Genomic DNA, 26,867 nt, shown 5'->3' on the forward strand with positions numbered 1-26,867 from the left:
GGTTTGCAGGCCGCCATTGAACTGTCCGTCACGTTTTTCCCTCAACGTTGACAGCAGCGGTCTAGTATTGCTGCAACAGCGGACAGGGAGGCTTATCAGCCACGCCCTCCCTGTTCACTGTGCGTTGCAACCCGCCTCGGTCAGCCTCCCTGCGGCTGCTCTCTCTCTGTTGCTACAACGCTAGTTTCTCTCTCTTCCTACTTTCCCTTCCCTGTGCTTTCTCTCTGGGAGTTGCCTTCTCTGGGCACCGCTACGCTTTTCTTTCTCTCTCTTTGGGGTCTCTGCCCCGCCTCTTTCCCTCGCTCCTCTCTCGCCATCCCCGCGCTTGGTTGCCTTTCCTCGGTTCCCGTTAGCTTCCCGGAGCTCTTGGTTGTTTTCTTACCTTGTGTTAACTTTCCGCTGACTCCTGTTTCTTTCCCTCGTCACTTACGGCGAGAGGTTGCTAAGGTCTCTTCTCCGGTATATATTGGAGCCCATTTTCCACTCTGCATCCACAAGAACTGACACCGGCTACCGCTTATCTGCAGTTGGGGTTTTTTGTGCCCAGCAGGCTTTTTCCCCATTCTGTCCCTTTCGGGAGAGGGGCTACAGGCAGTGCTTGTTAACAGCATAGCACCGTGGCTTCCTTCGGGAAGAGAGACTCCTACTCAGAAAAAAAAGAGAAAAAGAAGAAGCAGGATTTTCGAGCCCGCTGACCGCAGATTTCTTCAATTCTGGACTGTTTGTCAGGTGAGGAGGAGGAGGAAGAGGGAAAGTCGGAGTTGTGTGAGGTTCATCCCCAAGGGGCTGACAGTTTGCAACGCCAAAATCCCAAGATGGCTACCACTGAGCAATTGCAAGAGGTGATGGCAGCTGTACAAAGCCTCTCAGCAGAGGTACGTGACCTTTCTGCAGAGGTACAGACGTTAAGGACTGAAAATAATGTGCTGAAACAACTGAGAACTGCCCGAGAACCCAGACCAGTAGATTTACCACCTATGGCTTTACCTTCAGGGAAATACGATGGCACACCTAAAAGGTTGAAAGAATTTCTGGAGGCTTGTAGCATCCATTTCACGTTTCGGCCCAATGCTTTTCCCACCGGTCATGCCCGGGTGGGCTTCATGATTTCCATTATGGCCGGAAATGCTTTAGACTGAGCTACCCCGTTAGAGGTTGGAGCCGATCCGGTACTTCAAGACTATGAGGCCTTTATTGCAAGGCTGAAACAGAACTTTGAGAGGCCCGAACTAACCTTTTCAGCAGGGGAGGAACTGTTAGATGTGCACCAAGGCCAGACAGACGTCCTCACTTACATCTCCGTCTTCAATCGACTGGCCACTGAAGCTGGGTGGCAAGAGCAAGCACAGTTTGTCATTTTCCGAAGGGGTTTACGAGAAGACATTAAGGATGAATTAGCCAGATCTCCTCGACCAGCTTCTTTTCCTGAATTGTTGGCAGCCGCCGTCCAGATTGAGCATAGGCTTCATGAGCGAAGACTGGAAAGACGGAAGAATCGCAACCCGACTTTCTCTACAAATTTCCCTCCTTCCTCGTCCACTGCTCCTCCACGCTCAGAAGAACCTATGCAGATTGGTACAACTCGTCCTTCTTTATCCTCGGAAGAAAGAAAGAGACAGAGAGATTTGGGGTTATGTGTATATTGCGGTTCTGACCAACATCAGATAAGGAATTGTTCAGAGATTCCATCCTGAAAATCGGGGAACGAGAACCCTCGGTCCTAGGAGGGACGGGAATCCGAGGGAATGTTGCCAGTCCCTATGTATCGTTATCCGTGGGTCCTGTTAATCCTTTGGAGGATTCACGTCTGATGGTACTTAAAGTACTACTAATGATCGATCAACGCAAGATTGATGCTTTGGCACTATAGGATTGTGGGACAGAAGGCAATTTCATAGATACCATATGGGCAGACAAGTTTGGCCTACGCAGAATCGACCGGAAAGAAGACCAGAAGGTGGAAGGAGTGGACGATAGTCCACTTAGTTCTGGACCCATGACGCAGACTACAGAATATTTACAGATGTCCATACAGCAGCATTCAGAATTAATTCAGTTTGACATTATTCGTGCAGCACATTTTCCACTTATCCTAGGTATTACATGGTTACGCAAACATAACCCACAGATCAACTGGTCTACTAAAAGTATCAGTTTTGATTCAGGGTTTTGTAAAAAGGCATGTTTAAAATACCTACTGTATATGGAGGCTAAGGCACATATTGCCCCGCCAGTAAGCACGATTGGGGTTCATTCACTTCCATTGGATATCTCGTCCTATGAAACAGTATTTGCAGAAAGGAACGTCCTCGAATTACCTCCACACAGGCCAGAGGACTGTTCAATTGACCTTCTCCCCAATGCTTTAGTCCCATTTGGTCGAATGTTCTCATTATCTCAATCTGAAAAGAAGGCTCTCAGGTCCTACTTAGATGATAATTTACAAAACGGACTTATCCGCCCGTCAAAATCCCCAGCGGGAGCCCCATTGTTCTTTATTCCGAAAAAAGATTCCCTTGACCTTCGACCATGCATCGACTATCGAGGATTGAACAAGGTTATTATTAGGGATCGTTATCCCATGCCCCTCATCACAGACATTCTGGAAGCCGTCCAAGGAGCTAAGATCTTTACCAAACTGGATCTGCGCAGTGCTTACCATCTCTTACGGATCCATTCTGGTGACGAATGGAAAACAGCATTCCGTACCCCGTTTGTATTGTTTGAGTACCACGTAATGCTGTTCGGGCTGGTCAATGCACCAGCAGTGTTTCAGAGGTTCATGGACCGGATATTCTCAAATCTCATGTTTGTGTCAGTTATTGTCTATCTGGATGATATCCTGATGTTTTCTAAGGATCCCGACAACATCAGATTCATCTTACGGAAGTCCTAAATCGGCTTAAAGAACACAAGCTCTTAGTAAAGAAAGAGGAATGCCAGTTTGGGGTCAGCTCAGTTCCTTATCTAGGATACATCCTGTCACCTCAGGGTATCCTTATGGATAAGAGTAAGGTGGAGGCGATTCTGAGTTGGCATTCCCCCAAATCAGTTAATTCCTTGGAGTGGCGAATTTCTATAGACGTTTCATTCCCTCTTTCTCAGTGGTGGTGTTACCCATTACTCGTCTATTAAACAAAACGTCCCTGCCATTTTGTTGGGATGACAAGGCATAAGAAAATTTCATTCATCTAAAGGAACTGGTTTGCAAAGCTCCCATTTTGCGCCATCCAGACCAGAGTAAACCATTCATACTGGAGACAGATTCTTCGGCCGCAGCAGTAGGAGCCGTGTTACTACAGGAACAGGACCAAGAAGAACACCCCATAGCTTATTTGTCACAAACCCTTACCACAAGTCAACAGAACTACTCTGTTATTGAGCGAGAACTCCTGGCCATGAAACTGACATGTGAAGAATGGAGGCATTTATTACAAGGAGGTAGTTATCCATTCACCATCCGCACTGACCACAAAAATCTGCAGGTGCTCCAGAATATGGACTGTGTCAATTCTCGCCAGGCCTGATGGGCACATTTCTTTGCCCAGTATGACTTTCGGATTACCTATATCCCTGGTTCCCAGAATTTACTAGCAGACGCATTGTCCCGGAAGGGGGTATCGGATAGTTCCAGACTTCAGCCACAAGAAAGACTCTTTCCCAGAAATCGGGTGTTAATCCAGGCGGCCAGTTTTCTCCAGCAAGTTAAAGAAGGTACAGTTCTGTCAGAACACGATAATGTAAAGGAAAGACTTACGGAAAGAGACGGTCTCTTGTTCCATGATTGTAGACTATTCATACCCTCTACTGCCCTCCGACATCAAGTAGTGAAGTGGTGTCATGATCACAAGACGGCCGGCCATAGAGGGCAATCCAACACTGTGGAGCTGATTAAGAGATATTTCTATTGGCCTGGGATTCGATTTGAGGTCCTGAAATATATACAATCCTGCAGCATCTGTAATAGCAGTAAACATCGCACCACCAAACCTTTGGGTTTACTTGAACAGAGTTCGGTGCCACTACGTCCGTGGAGCCATATCTCCACAGATTTCATAGTGGACCTGCCGGTTTCCCAAGCTTGTACCTGTATCATGGTAACCATTGATACCATGTCCAAACTGGCACATTTCTCTCCTCTTCCCGGATTACCCACAGCAGCTGAAATGGCAGGAGTGTTTCTTAGAGATATATTTTGCCTCCACGGTCTCCCAGATAAGATCACTTCTGACAGGGGCAGCCAATACATTTCTAAGTTCTGGTCAGCATTGTGCCAGCAGTTGGGTATCGAAAGGGCACTTTCCTCGGGTTTTCACCCACAGACCAATGGGCAGACAGAGCGATTAAACAGCATACTCGAACAATACTTACGTTGTTACGTAAATCAGGAACAACACTATTGGGTGTCGGTCCTTCCAACTGCTGAATTTTCATACAACATTTCTCGGCATTCTGCCTCTGGTCTCACCCCATTTTTCTGTACTTATGGGATTCATCCTCGTTCCATATTTCCCGGTGTCTCTCTTGCTTCCAATCTCCCTGCAGTGGAGGAAACACTGTCCATGATACGGGAGACCCACAAGACTGCCAGACGCAGTCTGGTGGACAGCCAAATAGTTTACAAGACTCAAGCTGATTGTCACCGATTGGGGGTGCCGGAGTGGAAGGTGGGCACCAGGGTATGGCTCGCTACCAAGTTTCTTCCCAGGTGGACCCGACCGTCTAAACTTTCCCCCCGCTTAACTGGTCCCTATCCGATTGTGGCTAAGATCAACCCTGTTGCCTTCCATTTGAAATTGCCCCCTTGCTTGAAACGGGTGCACCCTGTTTTTCACTCTTCTCTGATTCATGAAGCAGGCCAGGGCTCCTCTGTTAGATCTCTTCCATTACGGGCTCCGTCACAGGGTGATGCTGAATTCGAGGTATCCCAAATCTGTGATTCTCGCTATAGGCGGGGTCGCCTGGTATATCTGGTGCATTGGAAAGGATATTCTAAAGCGGAGGATTCATGGGAACCTTTTTCGCATCTGAAAGCCCCATTTTGCTCAGGAAATTCCAAAGGGCACACCCTGGAATGCCGGGGGGTGTGGTATTGGGGGGGGCATACTGTCATGCGCTGCCGCCTTCTGTGGACCCTGTGGTCCCGATTGCGGTTTGCAGGCCGCCATTGAACTGTCCGTCACGTTTTTTTCCCCAACGTTGACAGCAGCGGTCTAGTATTGCTGCAACAGCGGACAGGGAGGCTTATCAGCCACGCCCTCCCTGTTCGCTGTGCGTTGCAACCCGCCTCGGTCACCCACCCTGCGGCTGCTCTCTCTCGGTTGCTACAACGCTAGTTTCTCTCTCTTCCTACTTTCCCTTCCCTGTGCTTTCTCTCTGGGAGTTTCCTTCTCTGGGCACCGCTACGCTTTTCTTTCTCTCTCTTTGGGGTCTCCGCACCACTTCTTTCCCTCGCTCCGCTCTCGCGCTCCCCGCGCTTGGTTGCCTTTCCTCGGTTCCCGTTAGCTTCCCGGAGCTCTTGGTTGTTTTCTTACCTTGTGTTAACTTTCTGCTGACTCCTGTTTCTTTCCCTCGTCACTTACGGCGAGAGGTTGCTAAGGTCTCTTCTCCGGTATATATTGGAGCCCATTTTCCACTCTGCATCCACAAGAACTGACACTGGCTACCGCTTATCTGCAGTTGGGGTTTTTTGTGCCCAGCGGGCTTTTTCCCCATTCTGTCCCTTTCGGGAGAGGGGCCACAGGCAGTGCTTGTTAACAGCATAGCACTGTGGCTTCCTTCCGGGAGAGAGACTCCTACTCAGAAAAAAAAGAGAAAAAGAAGAAGCAGTATTATCAAGCCCGCCGACCACAGATTTCTTCAATTCTGGACTGTTTGTCAGGTGAGGAGGAGGAGGAAGAGGGAAAGTCAGAGTTGTGGGAGGTTCAGCCCCAAGGGGCTGACAAATGTATGGTTACTATGTCAGACTTCTGCACATAGAAATTTTGGGTCCATGGGGATTAAGTATTTGAATAAGTCTGAACATACTGCTTACGAATTAAGAAGCATGCAGTGAGAGGAATAATATCACAGGTCTATTTGAATGATGGGAGACCCTACAAAAGACTATTTACACTTTGGAATTATATCAATGAAAATGTTAAACTCATTAGTTTGGCGCCCTGAAGAAGAGCAATGGCTTGAAACATGTGTTGGCTCAAGGAACTAAGACTAAATCAGAGGAATTGAAAGCGCACAAATCCTATTGGGTCTAATTATTTATCAACTAGAAATACATCAAAGGTTGTCTTTAAACTTTGAGGATGAGCGCTGTTGGAAGTCTAGTACTCATGTGTTTGTTTTGTTTACTTATTGGGTCGTGAGGGGAACAATCCACTTTCTAGGTCTCTCTGCGACACCAGATCCATGAAACTGCCAGCTACTAGCGCATAGAAAGGGTTTGGATCCCCCTTCTCTTTTTGTGTTAGTGCTAAAACCATGTTCATGAACACAGCCTTACAAAACTATAAATACATCACAGCTTCATATACAAATGAAAGAAATGGTTTTATTATTAAAACGCCAGGTCTGTTGTCTTTAAATTTTTATGAATGGTTGGAGCATGGATTTGACCTTTGTAAAGTACCCATAACTGTAGGAACTCACATCCTCATCCTCAAAGAATAAGGTGGCTGAGCCACATCTCAGACTAGTTCATGTTTCTCTCTCATATCTGCAATTAGCGAGCCCGTAATATTAATGGAAAGCGTAAAAGCCTTTAGCAAGGCTTTAACGCCTTCCATTCACGCCACGGCTCATTTTCAATCATGTTTATGGCAGAGAGGAGGGCCAGAACGTAACTTGAGTTTCTGCCACCTCCCTTCCTCTCCGCCAAACAAATGCTGCAGCATTTGCGCCAGTATGGATTTTCTTGCTGGCTGAAATGCTGGAGACGCAAGCTTTAAGCACCAGCATGAAGCAGGAGGACCCCATAGGGATCTTTTGTAAACGCCATGGCAGGCGATGTTAACAATTACAAATAAGGCGGTCTCCATCCGCGCATAGTAAGCAGTGTTCACAAATGAAAAATAAACACCCTCCGACATGCAAGTATTTCGGAGAACGTTTAATTGTAATTGTGAGTGCTGCTTACCAAGCATGACAAGCAGCGCTCACAGGTAAAAGTAAACGCTGTCTAGCACGCCAGGCACCGTTTTCTCACTTAGAGTGCAAATGTGAAGGGCAAAAGGCAGTGGTCACATTTGTACACTGCTTTTTGCCCTTTACATTTGCACCCTGCAGTGCAAATGACCAAAATGTTGGTGGTGGGGACCAGCTTATGTTACAGTGTAAATATAACAGGCCCCCGATGTCAAATTACAGGGAACTCGAAAAGGAGCCACCTAGGACTTCTAGAAGGAAGATCGATTCAAGCATGGGGAACAATTTCAAGATGCACCATACTAGACAGTCATAAAAAGTCACTCGCCACCTCATCACACAGTACACCATTTCTTATTCGCTAAGGGTCAATTATCATTAGCCAATGGATAGTGGCGAGTGCAGATTTTGCTCCCTGAATTCAAGTGTTCCTATATGGATGGCTGAGAGAAAATGGCAATCAATACAAGATGCAGCCCGTACAACAGTCTACAAACCACCCAGTCCACAGTAGCTATTGCAACAATCAACACAAAACATAGCCACCCACAGCCCCAACGACAATCTACAACCCATTGATACAACGCTGCTCTTGTGACAACTGCAATACCACTGTGCTCCCTGCAGCCCTAACAATCTACACACCACACCCCAGTGTCCTTCTGAGAACCTACTCCCAAGAACTGCACCCCTCAGCAGCCATTAAGGCAATCTGAACTCCAAATCACCCACCAGGAGGATGTGGTAAGCTATGCACTACACAGCCGCCAGAAAGTCCTAGGATGACCTACACATCATACAACCTAAAAACATCACTGCCCCTCTGCATCCCTACACTACACACTGCTGCATGAAAACCTTCTCGCAATCACGCACCACAAGCACATGCAGCCTTCACAACAATCTACACACTATATAGCAAGCCCCGCCCACCTGGTGCCTTCCTGCTTCCCGCTCTTTTTCACCACTTAGCAAGCCACGCCCACCTGGTGCCTTCCTGCTTGCCGCTCTGTTTCCCTACTTAAGGAGCCCTCCAGCTTCTTTTCCTTTGCAGATGGGGAGCAGGTGCAAGTGGATCTAGGTCACCTGGCCTAAACCCTGCCCACCTGGTGCCTTCCTGCTTGCCGCTCTTTTTCACCACTTATCAAGCCCCGCCCACCTGGTGCCTTCCTGCTTCCCGCTCTTTTTCACCACTTAGCAAGCCACGCCCACCTGGTGCCTTCCTGCTTGCCGCTCTGTTTCCCTACTTAAGGAGCCCTCCAGCTTCTTTTCCTTTGCAGATGGGGAGCAGGTGCAAGTGGATCTAGGTCACCTGGCCTAAACCCTGCCCACCTGGTGCCTTCCTGCTTGCCGCTCTTTTTCACCACTTAGCAAGCCCCGCCCACCTGGTGCCTTCCTGCTTCCCGCTCTTTTTCACCACTTAGCAAGACAGGCCCACCTGGTGCCTTCCTGCTTGCAGCTCTGTTTCCCTACTTAAGGAGCCCTCCAGCTTATTTTCCTTTGCAGATGGTGAGCAGGTGAAAGTGGATCTAGGTCACCTGGTCTAAGCCCCGCCCACCTGGTACCTTCCTGCCTGCTGCTCTTTTTCACCACTTAGCAAGCCCTGCCCACCTGGTGCCTTCCTTCACCATCACTGTCTTGTGGCCAATGCTGGATTTGACTTTTATGGACTTCATTCATTCACGGTGCGTCACTCTTTCTCAACTCTCATGCTGGACTTCCTTTGCATCTTGTACTCATGGTGGCCCTGAATCATGCTGTTCCCATCTTCATCTTGTATCCTGGCTTGCAACATTATGTTTTACTACTGACTTCTGCAATTGTATTCGCTCTCCACTCTTGCTTCTCCACTCTTTTTGACTGCTTACTCTCTTTTCTCTCCTCCTTTCCCTTCTCCCTTTTCCTATCTCTTCCCCTTACTTTCTTCTATGCACTTACTCTATCAGAATTGTCCCTGGACCTAATATGATAGCAACCTCGTCTGTTTCCTCCACCCTCCCATTACTGTTTTTTTTCTCCCCACCACCCCTCTGGCACTATCTGAAATGTCGTCAGGCCTAGTATGATAGTCGCTTGTTTTGTTCCTCCCCTCCCTTTCTGCACCCCTCTCCCTCACCTTTTGTTTTTCTCCATCTCTACCAGAAATGTTGTCAGGCCTAGTACTGTAGTCGCCTGTCTGTTTCCATTTCCTTCCCACTCTCCCCCTCCCTTCCTTATCTATGTTTTAGCTCTTGTACTATCTGAAATGTCGTCAGGCTGAGTATGACAGTTAATTTCACATCCTTACTGTTCAAGGCCTGTAAGAATGTGGTTGTATTTTCCCTTGTTCCCTCCCTTGCCTTGAAGCGCTTTGAAACACATTGTGTATAGGCGCTATATAAATAAACAATCATATCATATCATATCATATGATAGTCCCAGGAATTCAAAGCATCACCCGGTTGCCAGTAGCCCTTTCGACAATACACAATAACACATGCACACCTACTACACACACCCCTCTGACCTTCAGGGTCCTATGTCATGGAACATCCTGCCCTCCACAGCTCTCGACTGTGGGATTGACTCCACCCTGGTGCCTTCAATTGTGGAAAGTGCTCACAACCAGGATCCCCAAATAGCAAGTTCACGCTCCCCAGGGGTGTTAATCTGGGAATTCATACCCCATAACCAAGGAACCCGCTCACCTCCAGGATCTTGAACAGTGTAATATCCATTACTCCAGAGCCCTTTACTGTGTCCAGCCCGTCTCCCAGGGCTCAAGTCGAGGGTACACACGGGTGGACGGAGCCCCTCACTTTTTTTCAGAGGGCACCTTGATATGCAAATTTCTGGTGACGCCACATTCAATTGATATGTTAATGTGTCCCCTACTTTCTTTTAAGGACTTGACCCCTGCCTTCTGCGTTGAGTCTTCACTATGGAACTACTGTCAATCACCAGAGGCTCAAATGTGGAGTATTCAGGTTCCTTGACTGAGTAACACCCTTTTGTCCAGTTCTCTCACTCTCAAATTAAAAGCACTAGACTCTCATAATCGCAGAGCCTGTCAGGCTCACGAATGTGGCTCCTGGGCTTAGATGTGAATGACAATTGTCCACTCCTCACACTGCTCCCCAGTGCTCTTGTGTGTACTCCTAGATCCACTATCAGGACTGGGAATGTGGCCCTCTGGCTTAGCAGTGAATGACCCATGACTCCCATTCCATCCCCACGCTTTGAAATGACCTGGATTGCAATGCAACACGCTATAAAACACCAATAAATAAATAAAAGCAATGAAAACCCACCAATTCCACACCCTGCATTCCTTTGGTCTCGGGTTACAGGGCTGTGTCCACTCATCCACTCTCCATCGTATCAACTCCCAGATATACCATGCATGCCCACTCACTCATTCACTCACTCCTGGCGATAGCATCACTCAGAAATCCAATCTACGGCCACTCACTCTCAGAGGTGAGATACATTCCTGGATACGTTCCACATGTCTATTCACTCCATAGTCCATGATACTAACAGCCAGATTTGCAGTATGCTGCCACTCAATCACACACTGACTCACTCTCCATGCACTATCACCCTGATGGGCAGAGCACGGCCACTCACTCTACACAGCATGATCACTCACTCAGATATGCAATGAATGACCAAGCAGAATAGCTGGAGCTCAAGAAGGGTGAACTAGCAGCTGCCCAAGTGAAGGAGTGGAGGCATCCATGCATGCTGGGACCCGGTGACATAAATCACTGGGAACGGGATTCCATTGACCCAGGTATGGTGCCCAAATGAGGGTGGGAATTTCTCCGTGCACTGCAGCCCAGGAATGTCTTGGAACCATTGCAACTTAAATCACTGCAGCCGGATTCAAAGGGTGCAGGTAGGATGCTCAAATGAGGGGTTGGAAGGCCTCTATGCACTGGAGCCCAGCAATGTGCTGGGACCATTGCGACTTAAACCACTGGAGACGGATTCAAAGGGTGCCAAGGGCCGAATGACCTAGAAGGTAATAGGGCCATGCCCAACGGTCTGGCCCAGCAGCCTAATGTGGGCCAGTTTGATGACTCAGTACATTAAGCAACAGGCAGTTTTGACGAATGTTACTGACTGGTGGGATTTAATGTACATTGTTTGCCACAAATCATACCATAGACATCCCCTCAGCTTCTAATCATTGGCGACATTGGGCCACTCTTTTATTTGTGCCCATGCCTATGTTTGTCCAAGTCCGATACTGATGGCAGCTGGGTCCCAGCTCTGAGAGACATTGGGCAGCTATTGCCATGGTGGACATAAAACACGGGCTCTAATGGAATACTCACTGCTCTGTTAGTTGCAGCAAAGGTGGCAGTGCAGTAGAACAGATCCCAATGTCTCCACTGGCCCTCAGGGTAGGTGGCAAGATCATAGTTTCTGTTAAATGTTTCCAGAGGTGATAGTTTCGTAGAGTTTTTCTGTTGCCAGGATTATACCGACGAGCTCTCCGGGTAGCACCTGTCCAATATTTACTGTGATAAGAGTTAAGGTTAACTCTGCTATCCCGGTTTTACAAGTAATAGATCTGCAGTTTCTCTGTGCTGAGGGATATAGTGGGCCTCCATACACCGTTCGTGGTTTCGATCTGTAGTTTCTCTGGGCTGAGGGGATATAGAGGGCCTCCATACACCGTTCGTGGTTCGATCTGTAATTTCTCTGTGCTGAGGGGATATAGAGGGCCTCCATACACCGTTTGTGGTTCGATCTGTAGTTTCTCTGTGCTGAGGAGATATAGTGGGCCTCCATACACCGTTTGTGGTTCGATCTGTAGTTTCTCTGTGCTGAGGGGATATACAGGGCCTCCATACACCATTCGTGGTTCGATCTGTAATTTCTCTGTGTTTAGGGGATATAGAGGGCCTCCATACACCGTTCGTAGTTCCATCTGTAGTTTCTCTGTGCTGAGGGTATATAGAGGGCCTCCATACACCGTTCGCAGTTCGATCTGTACTTTCTCTGTGCTGAGGGTATTTAGAGGGCCTCCATACACCATTCGTAGTTCGATCTGTAATTTCTCTGTGCTTAGGGGATATAGAGGGCTTCCATACACCGTTCGTAGTTCCATCTGTAGTTTCTCTGTGCTGAGGGTATATAGAGGGCCTTCATACACCATTCATGGTTCGATCTGCAGTTTCTCTGTGCTGAGATATATAGTGGGCCTCCACACACCGTTCGTGGTTCGATCTGTAATTTCTCTGTGCTGAGGGGATATAGAGGGCCTCCATACAGCGTTTGTAGTTCGATCTGTAGTTTCTCTGTGCTGAGGGGATATAGAGGGCCTCCATACACTGTTCTAGGTTCCATCTGTAGTTTCTCTGTGCTGAGGGTGTATAGAGGGCCTCCATACACCGTTCGTAGTTCGATCTGTAGTTTCTCTGTGCTGAGGGTATATAGAGGGCCTCCATACCCTCAGCACAGAGAAACTACAGATGGAACCTAGAACAGTGTATGGAGGCCCTCTATATCCCCTCAGCACAGAGAAACTACAGATCGAACTACAAACGCTGTATGGAGGCCCTCTATATCCCCTCGCACAGAGCAATTACAGATCGAACCACGAACGGTGTGTGGAGGCCCACTATATATCTCAGCACAGAGAAACTGCAGATCGAACCATGAATGTTGTGCTGAGAGTATATAGAGGGCCTCCATACACCATTCGTAGTTTGATCTGTAGTTTCTCTGTGCTTAGGGGATATAGAGGGCCTCCATACACCGTTCGTAGTTCGATCTGTAGTTTCTCTGTGCTGAGGGGATATAGAGGGCCTCCATACACCGTTCGTAGTTCGATCTGTAGTTTCTCTGTGCTGAGGGTATATAGAGGGCCTCCATACACCATTTGTAGTTCGATCTGTAATTTCTCTGTGCTTAGGGGATATAGAGGGCCTCCATACACCGTTTGTAGTTCCATCTGTAGTTTCTCTGTGCTGAGGGTATATAGAGGGCCTCCATACACCATTCGTAGTTTGATCTGTAGTTTCTCTGTGCTTAGGGGATATAGAGGGCCTCCATACACCGTTCGTGGTTCGATCTGTAATTTCTCTGTGCTTAGGGGATATAGAGGGCCTCCATACACCGTTTGTAGTTCCATCTGTAGTTTCTCTGTGCTGAGAGTATATAGAGGGCCTCCATACACCATTCGTAGTTTGATCTGTAGTTTCTCTGTGCTTAGGGGATATAGAGGGCCTCCATACACCGTTCGTAGTTCGATCTGTAGTTTCTCTGTGCTGAGGGGATATAGAGGGCCTCCATACACCGTTCGTGGTTCCAGCAACTAGAATTGTGACAGTGGAATTCCTAATACGAAGTAGCATGCAGGGTTGTTCAACTCCGGGCCTTCGGGATATCCCTCATTAATATTCATGAGGAAATATGTGCCTACATTTAGAATCATTGTCAGAAGCACCCTCCAGAATAGCCGCCTAACTGGAAAGGAGAAGGCAGGGTGCTATGTGCTTCCCCCGCTCATAAACGAGCACAGATTGGCTCGCAGACAACATACCTGCCTGGGGTCCTCTTCTGCTTAAATAAAGCTTCTTCTTCACATTCACTCTGCGAGTCAGATGCAGACAATCCCTGGTTTCAAGGAGTCTCAACCCCTGGGGGACTCTGCTGTGCTGACCAGCATCTGCTATTTTCCCCTTGAGTCCTGTATGTGTCTAAAATCTTGGCAGCCCTCCAACGCTTATCCGCTAGTAGTAGGTCAGTATTTTACATATTGCTCGACTCCCTTCATATATATTTCAATATACAAAACATTTTTATTGTTGCTCAGTTTTCTCTTGTAATCATTTCAACTTGCATCACGATTCAATCCATTCATTTCACAAACAACTGAATTGTGAAGAAATCTTTCAACTGTGTTTTTTTGACTTTCTAGCTGTAGACTAGACTAGAGGAGCGAGAAGGAAGCAGGGGACTTCACTCCAGGCATTCGGAGCGTGGCGAGCCAGGGTGAACACGGCTGCTCAGCGCTCCCTCATCAGAGCCTGAATATCATTATAGACTCAATCCTCTATGCAACACACAGGTGAACTTTGCCATAGACCAAATGTATTCATGTTGTGAAGTCAACATAGCAGTTACAAGGCTAAATACAGAAGCTGTGTGTATGAGGAAAATAAATACTTTTAACTACATCGTCAAGCCTGCGTGTAGTCCTTGTGCCGGCCACAACACTAGTATAACGCATTTTGGAAAATAATCATTCCTTCATCAGATGTTATATTTGCCCATGAACATACATGGGACATTTAACAAAATAATGCCTCTAATCAAATATGCGCTGCCTTGCCTCAAATAAAATGATCTACAAAAAGACCCTATTAGCTCCAATTCAAAGCTTGCCAATCACTTTCCATAAGCCATTCCTCAATTGGTTCTCTTCCAAGTAACTCATGTTTTCTTCTGTGTCTATGATCCGCCATTACATATTAGATAACATGTGCCTCCACAATTTTTGATCTTGTAGTTTAGACATCAAAATCATCCTTCATTTGTTTATCTATCTGTCAGGATCTCCTGGCCACTATGAGGTCAATGAAATAGACAAGAAAAGAGCCATATAGAGTATAGCCCCCAAGATGGCGGACACCACAAGTCTTAAGCATCCGCAAGTGCACATAACGCATGCAGGGCGAGGACAAACCGATCTTTGAATGTGTTAAGGGAGGACAGTATAAAAAATAACAAGAGCCTAATTGGAGGGTAGGTAGGCAACTGTGCTTGTTTCCTGAAGGTACCTTAGAAACCAGTTATGTGCCTGCATGTTAAAGGAGGCGGATGCGTGTGGTAGCCCTTCTCGCTCTTTGTGCGCCTCCATTACCTCTTCCCTTGTACCGGGACCACTCTCCTCGCTGAACGTAGTGTCTCCCCTATAGGGCACCGGCCCTACAGAGAGGAACTGTTATCATAAATCCTGCTGATACAGAACCCTTGCCCACCTTCATGTTTCTCTGGATCCTTGGAACTTGGAAAGACTTGCCCATCAAAGCGAGACAGACACTGCCCGGGAGCGCAGAGCGTTCATATCTTCCTTGCGCTCTCTAGATAGCGCATGTATGACAGTAAGTCAATACTGCGTACAGTGCCGGGATTAGTTCTCTGTAGCTCAGGGGCGATCTTAAGACGCTACCTTTTGCAAGAACTGGGATCAGTGCTCCCTATCTTTTTGTTGGCATTTTCAGCAAATGGACATCATCAGCCTACCTTATAAGGACAATTACTAAGGTGGCCAGAGTACTCAGTGAAAACAACAAAGGCTTGTTTCCTTTATTAAACGGAATGAACGGAGGATAGCACAGGGGCAACGCGCTGGCTTTGGAAGCAAGCAGAGCAACAGAGGTTCGAATCCCTGATCCGCACTTGGAAACTGAACTCAGGTATGATATTAGGCGCATTATAAAAAAACAATTAAATACATGACATAAATAAAATAAATGAATGCCTTCCTCATTATGTCTCTGGTCATTGGCATAGCTTGAAAGGGGGGGCATTTTCTGAGGGACTGTAAAGTTAGACTGGCACAGGGAAACGGAGGTACTGGCCCATGGAAAGGGCAAAAGAGGTGAGCCACTGTCGGGAACAGATTTTCCTTCTGGCCAGGGTGTTGTCTAACCCTTCCCATCCCTACCTTCCAGTGTGCATTCACCTTAAGGCTGGTTTATCCATCATTGCGACAACCTTGGAACACTGGGGCATTAGGGAACATCATTGGTAGTGCACATGCCAACTTTATGAACATACCCTTTATTGCCAAAGAGCTCCTGAACCCGTGAGAGTGGTAGACGGCACTTCTACGACCATTCCTTATCAAACACCTGCCTTAGTCATCCAGTGTTCCAAACATTGAGAAGTCTTGATGTTTAATCTTATCGATGCTCCCCATTTCAAGACAACGATATGACTCCCTTGGTGGGAAAGACACAACTCTCAGATTGTTTGGCACTGGAAGATTTTGTCCTTTGGTTCGACTTAGTCTAGAAAAGGATCTGTAAGAACACCCTTGGAATGGGGATTTGAGGACTGTTGGTAGAAGACTTTCACAGGTTGGGATGCGTTCAAATTCCTTCCGGATATGCATCATTCAATTGTGTCTTTAGTGAAGGCAGAAGGTTTTCCCCCACATAGGCCACGTGATTGCCCCATTGATTTGGATCCTGGAGCTGTCTTGTCACCTTGTACGGGCTATGCTTTGAACAGAAAAGAGAAAGTGACCTCGGAAACAATCGTTCAGAGTCTGAAGACCATGGATACGGCAGCCAGAGTCACAAAAGGATGCACACAGAAGTGTAATGTGCTGTGCGTCAGACTTCTGGGTCCAGGGCTTACAGATTGAGAACAGAGGGAACAGAAAGAGAACAGAGGAAGACAGAGCCGGCATCAGGTAAGTGGGTGGTTCTAAAGGGAGCAGAATCGGCTGCAGAGCAGAGCAAAGTAAGGGGACCCCCTGAAAGGGACTGGGAGAGGTCTTTGAACAAAAGACCAAGCCTGCGGGTGAGGCCTTTTCAGCCCAGAATCTGCAAGGTCAGTCTTTTGTTCCCAGTCTTCAGACATATATCCTGGAGCAATACGTTCAAGAAAGCCTACACAAAGGACATATCTGTCCTTCCAAATCCCAAGCAGGCGCTACTTTATTTTTCATTGGGAAGAGGGACGAGGGATCAGGCCATTTAGAATAAATACCCTCTACCTTGAATAACACCTTTACTGGAGCAGATCAACAGATCTCAGGTATTCTCAAAGTTGAATCTGTGGGGTGTTTATAAGCTAGTACGAACGAGGAAAGCTGACAAATAGAAAATGGCTTTCAAAACCCAGCAGGGACATTTTGAATATCTAGTGCCCTTCGGCCTTTGAAATGCACAACCAATTAATGATGATTTATATGAATGGCATACTCAGTGCTCCATATAGGATTTTGGCGTGAGAGTATTTCACTCCCAATTTTTTTAATTAGAGAGTAAATCCAATTTCAAGAGAGTAAAAATTAGTTTCCTCCTTCGGATGAGAGTAAAAAAGTGCTTGACAACTATCCAATTTGTATGTAAAAATTAAAACTGTGTTCGAAAACATTAGTGTAAAAAAACATGACAATGCGTACTGCCCAGACTCATCTTAATTATACTTGGACACTAAACGTCTGTTAAGAACTAGTACAGATGGCAGGTAGTTACATCATAAATCAAGTCCCTCGATCTAGCAGCATCACGTCTTTGCCTCTTGGGCCTACTGTTGCTGCCTTGCACTATCTGCTTGACAGACACTCCATGGTTTTTCTTCATCTCTCTGCCTCTTACCCTTAAGTGTTGCAAAGCCACATTTTGCGGTCTGTTGCTCTGTCACTCTGCCTCTCCCATCTCTGCATTCTATTGTTGCTGTTTCCCTCCTTTATATTTCTCGCTGTATCGGTTAATATAACTCCTCTTCCTCTCTCATGTCATTACTCTGGCTATATCTGTTTTTCATTTTTTCTGTAGTGGTTGCTATTCCCTTTGATTATATGTCTTGCACTGCCTCTTATGTTATTAGCCTGCCTTTCTCTATTCTGGAATTTCTATTTCCAGCTCTCCCCAGCTGTTGTTGATCTGTGTTTTCTTGTTTTACTGTCTCTAAACATCTCGTTTGCTCTGCTTTTATCCCTCACTCCTATTGTGTGGGTCCTATTATTTACCTCTTTCCCTTCTCACTTTCTTTGTTGCTGTCTTATGTAGCTCCTTGGTCTCTCTCCTCCTGCTGCTTGAATTCCTGTTTTGGATTGCCTAATACATGCTCTGTTCTCTTGAACACCCCATCTGCCACTTTGTTCTCCTGTATCGCTTCGATTCAGAGTTGCTCTTCCCCTTCTTTTTGTCTTTTGAAATAGCACCAATAAATATTAAAAAAGCTAAAAATACCTTCTCCATTTACAAATCTAGTACAGCTTTACCATTGGGTGCTCCTTTTTAGATTTGTGCAAACCTTCTTTTGGCCATTAGGCTGTGAATTACAGAGTGAGAGGTTTGTCTTTCCAGATGCAGCACTTGCTTGAATACAGATGTTTTACCAGTACTGTATGCCATTACAAGTATAAGAGCCCAGATGAGATGTGTGTTTTGAGCCATTACAAGTATAGCCGCCCTCATAGGATGTGCTTGTTCAGAGCCATTACTGGTATAGCAGCCCTGATGAGATGGGCGTGTTCTGAGCCATTACAAGTATAACAGACCTCATGGGATGTGTGTGTTCCACTTCTGAGCCATTACAGGTATAGCATCCCTGATGAAATGTGTGTTCTGAATCACTGAACATTTAGTAGTCCTTTTGATAGGTCAAAAGCTGTCAGCTCTGTTACAAATTAATGTTACCTGCATCTTAAACGCAGACCTCAGATGCAGACGCATTAACTCGCCTATCAACATGATTTGAACTAACATGTTGCACAATGATCTATACAGCAGGGTTAACCCACTGAGCTACCTTTCTCATCAGGCTGTTCACTCGGAAAGGCACATAGAGTTAGGGCACTGGCAGTTCCATGTGAGAATAGCCTGACATAACTGACTTGTCAAAAGCTCCCAGCCTCTTTGGAGTATCCTACATGAGTTAGGAGATTAATAATGAGGCTTTGAAATGTGCTAGATTTTTTCCAGTGGAACTCAGTAATCAGACATGGGAGAAGCAGAGTTTTGTTTAAGCGCAAGACAGAGTATGAGGGATTGAAGTATATGACAGCAATGCCATCTTCTCACACTGTTTGCCAGTGTGCATCACACCAGCTCAGGAGGATGGTGTGAAGGATCTACATGAAAATACCAAATATTTTACTGTGAGGTTCAAATTCTTGCATATAAAACAATACGTTTTCAGTATTTTTAATGCAGGGAAGGACACCCCCCTGCAGCCCTCCCAACCCCACCAAATCATCCCCCCATTATTTTAAATACCCAAACCCAACCCCCCCCCATCTATTTTTTGGGAGAAATCTGTTGTTTTCTGTACATTGTTCTCTACCTTGCAGTAATGGGTTTCAATATTTTGTAGTGATACCGGTGGGAAGAGTTCAGAAATTGTTCTTGCTCAGTACTTTAGCTTGTTGCGGAAAATGCCAACACATGTCCGTGCTTTATCATTACAGCAGCTCTGTTAAGAAATTCAGGTACTGTCCCAAAACATAGCAGTCCTGCTAGGAAATGTGGGAATGATGCAATCAGCCCTGCTGTGAATAAGTGTCATTGTGCCGTGATATACGTATGGCAGCTGTGTTGATAAATTAGGCTACTTTGTCTGAATATACAGCAGTCTTGTTGAGAGGTGCCGGTACAATCTGTACCACTGAAAATATATACAGTACTGCTTCTACCTGCATCCGTTATACCCGCTTGCGTTGGGCATTGATCAGAAAGGGAGTTAAAGTAAAGTCCAGACCACTTGTCCAACTATTCCTTGCACTCTAAGACAACAAACTAAGTAAAGTGCCCTTTCATGCACATGCATGTAGGCAAACACATGCAATCTTAAGACTTAAAAAACACATTGTCATATAGAACACCAAAAGCTTTTCCTTCTCACAAATGCCAAACAAATGCTTGCTGGGAGGCTCTCCTAAAACGTCGACATCAAGTTCCACAAGCCATTAAATGCAATTGATTTGCTTCCGTAATGAAAAGAAAAAGTATGAAATGCCCATGATGCTACAACCGAGCTGCCTCTATAAAAAGTTGATTAAAACAGAGGGAAATGATGCAAAAATGCAGCCCTATTTTAAGACAATTTTCATTTTACACAATACTAAATGTGTCCTAAAGCAATGTGAAAAGCATGTTCATGATTCAACATTCTTTAATAACACTGTAACCTACAAAATGCAGGAAGTTGAACAAAGTCAACTTTATTCAGAAAGTATTATCTTGATAGAATTATTAACTGAGATGAGTGTTTAAAAAATAAACAGAGTAGGACTCATCCCAGTTGCTTCTTTCAAGGAATTGTGTGGATTACTAAAGTAAAGAGTGGATTTGCAAGCTGCTGCTTGCCAGGCTGTCACTAGTGAACTCCATGATGTATGGGGGGGGGAGGGTGCTGCTATAAATAGACTGTGTAAGCTGTAAGCAAGGAATAATTAAAAGGGCCATATTGATAGGATTTCTGTGCATAAAAAGGCCCTATTTGCACCTTATCTGGAGGGCTGGGCATACTGATACTTTCCTGCAGCTACACAGAGCATGTCTGATATGTACGAATGGTCCTACAATGACTCAAAGACAATCAATGATCTGTCCACTTCTCTAAATATGAGTTCCATGTGGGATGGGTAGCTTTTTGGAGAAGATGTTGTCAACAAAACGTCTCGAGATGGACTCATTGGAGGTAGAGACCATAAAGGAATGGCCATCTTCCACCAATGTGAAATCGGCATACAGGTTCATGGGATTTGCTCCATTCTATTACATGTGCAATCCAAGGTTTTGAAAGAAGGCCACTTCCATCACTCAATGTACTCAGAAGAATCAAACGTTCCTATGGAATCCCGAAGCAGATGCTGCTTTCCAAGCAATAAAGAGCGCCTTTTTTACAGAAGATCCCATATTGAGTGCACCAGACTCATCCCGACAAAACATGTTGTCATGGCCATAGAAGAAGTCTTATCACATGGAAACAAGATGGGCTTCCAGAGATTCCCTGACAAGCCTTACCCTTCACAATATTCTCGCAATGTCAGTTCAGTCGCATTACTCCCACTTGCACAGCGTTCAGGTCCATGTATTTTCTATAGAAACATTCCCAAATGTGGAACCATTCAATACATTTGTACTGAAAACCTTAACTGAGCAGGCTTCCTTTTATAACAAGGTTCTTTATTTAATGAGTGCAATAGTTGTCTGCTACTTCTTGAATCATAAGCAAGGCCTCCTCGGATGCCTTCAATGAAGTAATTTCAACAAGGCATAAACAGGCTTGAGAGAGCTTGTGCAAGTTGCTCCCAGGCCCTGCACCAAGGATGCCGAAGATGACGTGTTGTATGTAATCCCGTGCGGAAAGTCCTCTCCTGAAAACATGGAGAGCAAAAGGGGACAGGACGGGCAGACCAGAGGAGGAGCAGAGGCGTAGACAGTGTAGGCTGAGCTGGCAAGGCCCACCCAAAATCTCTGAATGCCCACTCTGCAGCACCTTAATGTCACTGCGTTGGGCCCAACTACATTAGCTTCCGGCCCCACTTGTTAGACAATCCTGGCTACCCCCCTGCAGAGGAGTTGAGGTAAGTGAGGCGGGGAAAGGCGCAAGTACAATGTGGAATGGAGGGGGCATCCTGTTTAGTAACATTGGGCCTCATTACGGGTCCGGCGGTAACCCTGCCGGTGCTAACGGTGGATTGGCGCCGGACCTGTAAAAAATTACTGGTGCCTAACTTCCCGGTGCCACCAGGCTATTCCAAGTCCGCTGGCCTGGAAGTCAGGCGCCAGTAATTTTGTTAGTCTCCATTCCCATGGAGTCCTAACAGACTCCATGGGAATAGGGACACGGGAACAACAGTGCCAGTGTTCCTGTGAAAACTCTGCAGGTGGGTGCTGTCCTGCCCGGCAGCTCTGACCCTTGCAGGCGGGACGGAACCCGCCCGCAGAGTTGTAGTGTGCCGGTCCGGAAACAATGGGGCCGGAAGACTTACCGGACCCATTGATTCCGGACCGGCACAATTGTAATAAGGCCCTTTGTAGTTCTGTAATCATTTGCCTGTGTCTATTTTTATTGAAATTATAATTTTTGTTTAGTGAATAGAGGGGTGCGATACGTGCACAGTTAATATCAGTCCTCCCAATGAAACAACAGTTTTAGAAAAGTCATTAAATAAGGTGGTGATCTTTTCAATAATGAGAAAGTAATCAATAATGTATACTGAACTCTGTTTAGAGGGTAGGCATCACAATTTCCTGCTCCATAATTGTTTCCCAGTGATTTCTCCAATCTGAATGCACGCATCACACCAGTACCATGCAGCTAGCCTGTCTAAATCTGGGGAAATGCCTCTGTTGCTGGTGCAGAAGAGAGTCGAGGAAGTAATTACAGACTGAAATGGCCGATGACCAAACATGATTCACTCCGCTGCATGAAACATGTCTTTACCCTGGCTCCTTCGGATTAGGAATTTGTGAAAATAATGAAAAATCATTTTTATATGTGCACTCTGCGCATTTTATCTGCATAATTTCAAATATTTGTATCTTCTTGTTGAATTGTAAAAAAAATATTTTTGATTAATATCACTTTAAAAAAAAGAATGCCATAATACAGTGTGTGATACATATCGAGCAGCATTACCTCCTTTCAACTGTGATATAGGCAATGCCCACCTTGCTTAAATAACGCTAGGGGATCATTTTAATAATTATATTGGTAATTCAGCCATTGTATTTTTAGCAAATGTGTTAATGAAATGTTTTTGTAGTGTGAACTGTGTGAAAAGTCTAGCTTTTTTGTACTGTAACACACAATAAATAAATAATAATTAAAGAACGCTAGCATGTGTATGCTTTATGAAAACTGTAAAAACTGTTTAAATGAGTTCCTTCTTGAAAACCCTTTATTTTTATAATGGACTGCAACTACCATATGCCCTGGCCAGTACTGCTAATGTCCAGGGATCATGGGAGTCATAGTTCAAAACATCTGGAGAGCAGCAGGTTGCAGAATCTTATGATAGGCTAAATTAGTGCTGCTAAAACGTGAGTGCTGCATCCCTCTGCTATAGCTGACCCAAAAGTCTTAGCCCCCTCACCCGCTATTCCAATTTACAAATCTGTTGCTCGTCAAACAGGGGATGAGTTCTAGGTTTCCTAGGTCTAGTGTTAGGGGGCAGAGAAACACAATTATTCGATGGTTTTATGCTCACATTGGTGCAGAGTCAGCCAGGTCATCTGGAGAATGTCACTCATCTGTGATCAAGCTCCATTTGGTAGGCAAGGGCGCCTCGCTGGGTCTTGTTTAGAGAAACAACAATCATAATCAGACCACCTATTTCCTGAAGTATCTGAAAAATAGTCCAATTCTAGAGCTAAGTGCACTGTTTTAAAGTAGTTTGTTTTTTACCTCAGGTACACCAAACCCTCCATTGATGGCCTGTTGCAGTACTTTACGTGGGGCCCTTGGATGCTTTCTGTTCCAGATTAAGTCAAACAAATGTTCCTGGATTTGGTCTATGCTTTGCAGGAAATACACACAACAAGATTTTATTCATGGCGATTACCATTTGCATGGTACTCGACCTTGCTGGTGAACATGGGGATCTTTGAAACTTTTATTTGCCATTTACTGCAAACACTTTGCAGTAAATGGCAAATAAAAGTTTCACTCTGCATGGCTGGCCTTGGGGTGACAGAACTGCACCAAATGGGAAGAGCACTTATGGTGTCGCCTCATTTTTCAGAAGAAATTAGTAAATAGTTTGTCACCTGTCACGATGCAGTGAGTGCATTTCTTTTAGGTTGAGTATGTAAACTAAGGAACTTGCTCTGCCGGTCTACTGGGATTTTAAAAAATGTGCGAGGCCGGAGGTTAGTGCAATATTTTTTCGACCTTAAGATCTTCTATTAGTTCCACTCAAAGACAATGTTTTGCAGATATCTTGTATTTAGGGGGTTTGTCAGTTTTATACAGAGGTATATATTTTTGAATTTTTCCAATGTTAACACCCAAATTTGGTTTATTCCAAACCATGTAGACAATTAAAATCATGACTCACAGTACAAAAAAAGAGACGTGGCCTCATTACGAATCCGGCGGTAACCCTGCCGCTGCTACCAGCAGGTTGCCGCCGGACTTGTAACATTTTCGCGGCACCTAGCTTCCCGGTGCCTCATCACGGCCTTGGTGGTATCCCAGTGATAAATGCGCTGGGATACTGCCAATACAAATAGCGTTACCGTAACTTGGTCTGGCGCAATTAGTGCCAGATCCCGAGTTGTGGTAAAGTTGTTAGTCCCCATTTTTTGTAGAGCCCATTGGACTCTATATGGCAGTAACAGCGCTATTACCGCCAACGGTATAAAGGCTGTGGCAATAGCACCACAAATGGGCGGAAAGGGGAGAACTTTACCTTCAACAAAAATCTGGAGGTAAACCTCCCATTTTCCACTCAAACACAGGATTGGGCGGAGCATCAAATGCAGCGTTAATCATTTTACCACCGCATTTTTGCCGCTATGCCAAACCTAATTTTTTTTATAAATACAGCTGAAATATTAGGCACAACTGTCTAATTAAAGCACGTATAATCTAACCACTACTCATCACTCGGCTCTCATTCATTATAAGAGCCCAGAGACTGATGGATCCCCCACCTTAACCAATTCAAACTTTACTCAAGACGGAAGAGCGCTGTCTTTCAGGAACTACTCACTGGCTGCATGACGCAACACCAAGTACTGCGGACAGGCGTAGTGATCTACACATTCTAGTGCTCTCCGTTATCCCTCTATTACCTACAAACACTGCCTGTCACTATAGCCAACCACCCTATACCTCCACCGGGAGCACAATCTAGCCACCAACACTGACCCCTCCCCCACTAATGCTCACCGCAGTTTACCCCCACCAGCGGGCACAGGCTATCTGAAAACACTTCCCCACCCCAGCGAGATCGGCTACTTTCAAACAGTACCCCACACTACAGACCGCCAGAGGGCCAGGATACCTACAAACACGGTTTGTCAATATAACCAACCAACCTAGACCCCCACCAAGAGTCCAATCTACCCACAAACACTGCCCCCCAGACCATAACCCACCAGAGGCATAGACTACCTTGAAACACTGCCCAACACTACACACTGCCAGCGGCCCAGGCTACCTGCACACACGGTCTGTCAATATAGCCAACCAACCTAGACCCCCACCAGGAGTCCAATCTACCTACAAACACTGCCACCCTACTACAGGCCACCACAATTCCCCAGATCATAACCCACCAGAGGCATAGACTACCTTCAAACACTGCCCAACACTACACACCGCCAGCGGGCCAGGCTACCTACACACATGGTCTGTCAATATAGCCAACCCACCTAGACCCCCACCTAAAGTCCAATCTACCCACAAACACTGCCCCAGGCATAGACTACATTCAAACACTGGCCAACACTACACCCCTCAAAAGGACCAGGCTTCCTACAAACACTGCTCCACACTAAACCGCAGCAAAGCCCCGGGCCACCTACAAACACTACCACGCACCACCAGGAGCCCAGGCTAGCTGAAGACACTGGCTACATACTGGGTTACCTAGAAATGCTAGCAAAAGCGTCCCCCAGACATCTCAGTTACCCCCCAGTGCTTGACAGCTAGCCATATGTTTTTCAAACGAGTGTGGTAGGCCTCTTCGGGCACAGCCCCCAATTGTCCTGGACTAAAACCCAAGAAACCTACACTCCCTTAACGAAATCCCTGAGTGCAGCCCAACACCTAACCCGCCATTAAAAGAGAGAGTAAAGAACCCGGACCCATCGACCAGGGCGCTCGCCCCGTGCAATCAAGTGCATAGGTGTATCGACTGTACGACCTGGCGAGGGGGCCCTGTGGCGGCGCAGCCGTGCATTGCACACATATGATACATGAACATCGCCAGATAAAAACGGGAAACAAGCTGAGGAATACAGAGAAAACGAAAAGAAACTGGCGCGAGAACACAGGAAGAGAGCCGAGAGCCGGGGAAGTGATAGAGAGAGCAAAGGGGTGCGCAGAGAAGCCCCCTGCGCCCCCGAATCCCGCCCCCGGCGGGGCAGGTGAGTACTCACCAGGGCCGTGCGGTGCGCCCTGTTCGGGGGCTCCATGCCTGCGCTGGGGGGCTGTGGGGGCCCCAGTGACAGGGACCTGGGCTCGGCTGTGCCTGGACTCAGCTCTCCGCGCGGCTCCTGTTACAGGAATACTGCAACATTGCAACCTGTTAAAATATATTTAGCTTCTCCCTGAGCCAGTGGGCGCGTGTGCCCCCCCCCCCCCCCTCGGGCAAGAGTGACAGGGGGCCTACTAGACAGCACACACCCCGCAGGGGCCGAGGACTACATGTCATGGCTGGTGAAAGGGGGCGGGGGCAGAAGGCAAGGGGACCGGGGCCACCATGACATGGCTGATGGAGGGACAGGGGGGGGGCAGAGGGGATGATAGAGCCGAGAGCAGACGTCAAGGAGACCGGGGGCCACACATGTCATGGCTGGTGGAGGGAGGGGAGGCAGGGACAGGACCCAACCCGAAGCGACTGGGGACTACCTGGCCTTGCTTGAGTAAGGAGGTGGTGGGGGCCGGGAGGGCACACGCTCCCAGAGAGGAGGGTTTGAACGCCGTCTGTGGACACACACTACTGGGACCTGGGGCACGAGGCTGCCTTGTCATGGCTGGTGGAGGTGGGGCTAGGGGGAGGCACACCCTTCAAAGGGTCCAGGGTTTGCTCTGCCATGTCGGGGACAGCACACACAACCCATTGGCACTGTTAGGGTTTCTCTCAGGGCTGATAAGGATGAGGTATTGGGAAAGGGGCACACGTCCTTGGCCAGGGAAGGACTGGGATGCTACAAGCAGCTCAGGTCAGAAGTCCCCAGAAGCCCACTTCAGAACATCAGACATGTGGATCAACAGGGGGGCAGACCCGGGGTCTTTCACTGAGCTGGCATTGGGCCCCAAAAGGCTCAATGCTAATGGCAAGTCGGTTCCTGCCTGTGTCAACC

General features: G+C 46.7%; 1 protein-coding gene across 5 annotated transcripts in view; it reads right to left on the reverse strand.

Annotated features, from left to right (window-relative positions):
- The window catches only part of CACNB1 (calcium voltage-gated channel auxiliary subunit beta 1), a 557,229-nt gene that overhangs the window by 272,132 nt on the left and 258,230 nt on the right, over positions 1–26,867 (reverse strand). The window contains exon 1 of one of the 5 annotated variants that reach the window (XM_069634706.1): positions 25,941–26,096. The exons of 3 other annotated variants lie outside the window; for them this stretch is intronic. In XM_069634706.1, coding sequence (XP_069490807.1) covers positions 25,941–25,976 — 36 coding nt within the window. In that variant the 5' untranslated portion in view covers positions 25,977–26,096. Of the gene's footprint in view, positions 1–25,940; positions 26,098–26,867 lie in introns of those variants that run through there. One more of the 5 variants, XM_069634709.1, reaches the window with a different exon arrangement.

The sequence above is a fragment of the Ambystoma mexicanum genome, chromosome 13, assembly GCF_040938575.1.
Source record: "Ambystoma mexicanum isolate Mex_15411 chromosome 13, UKY_AmexF1_1, whole genome shotgun sequence".
Classification (NCBI taxonomy): domain Eukaryota; kingdom Metazoa; phylum Chordata; class Amphibia; order Caudata; family Ambystomatidae; genus Ambystoma; species Ambystoma mexicanum.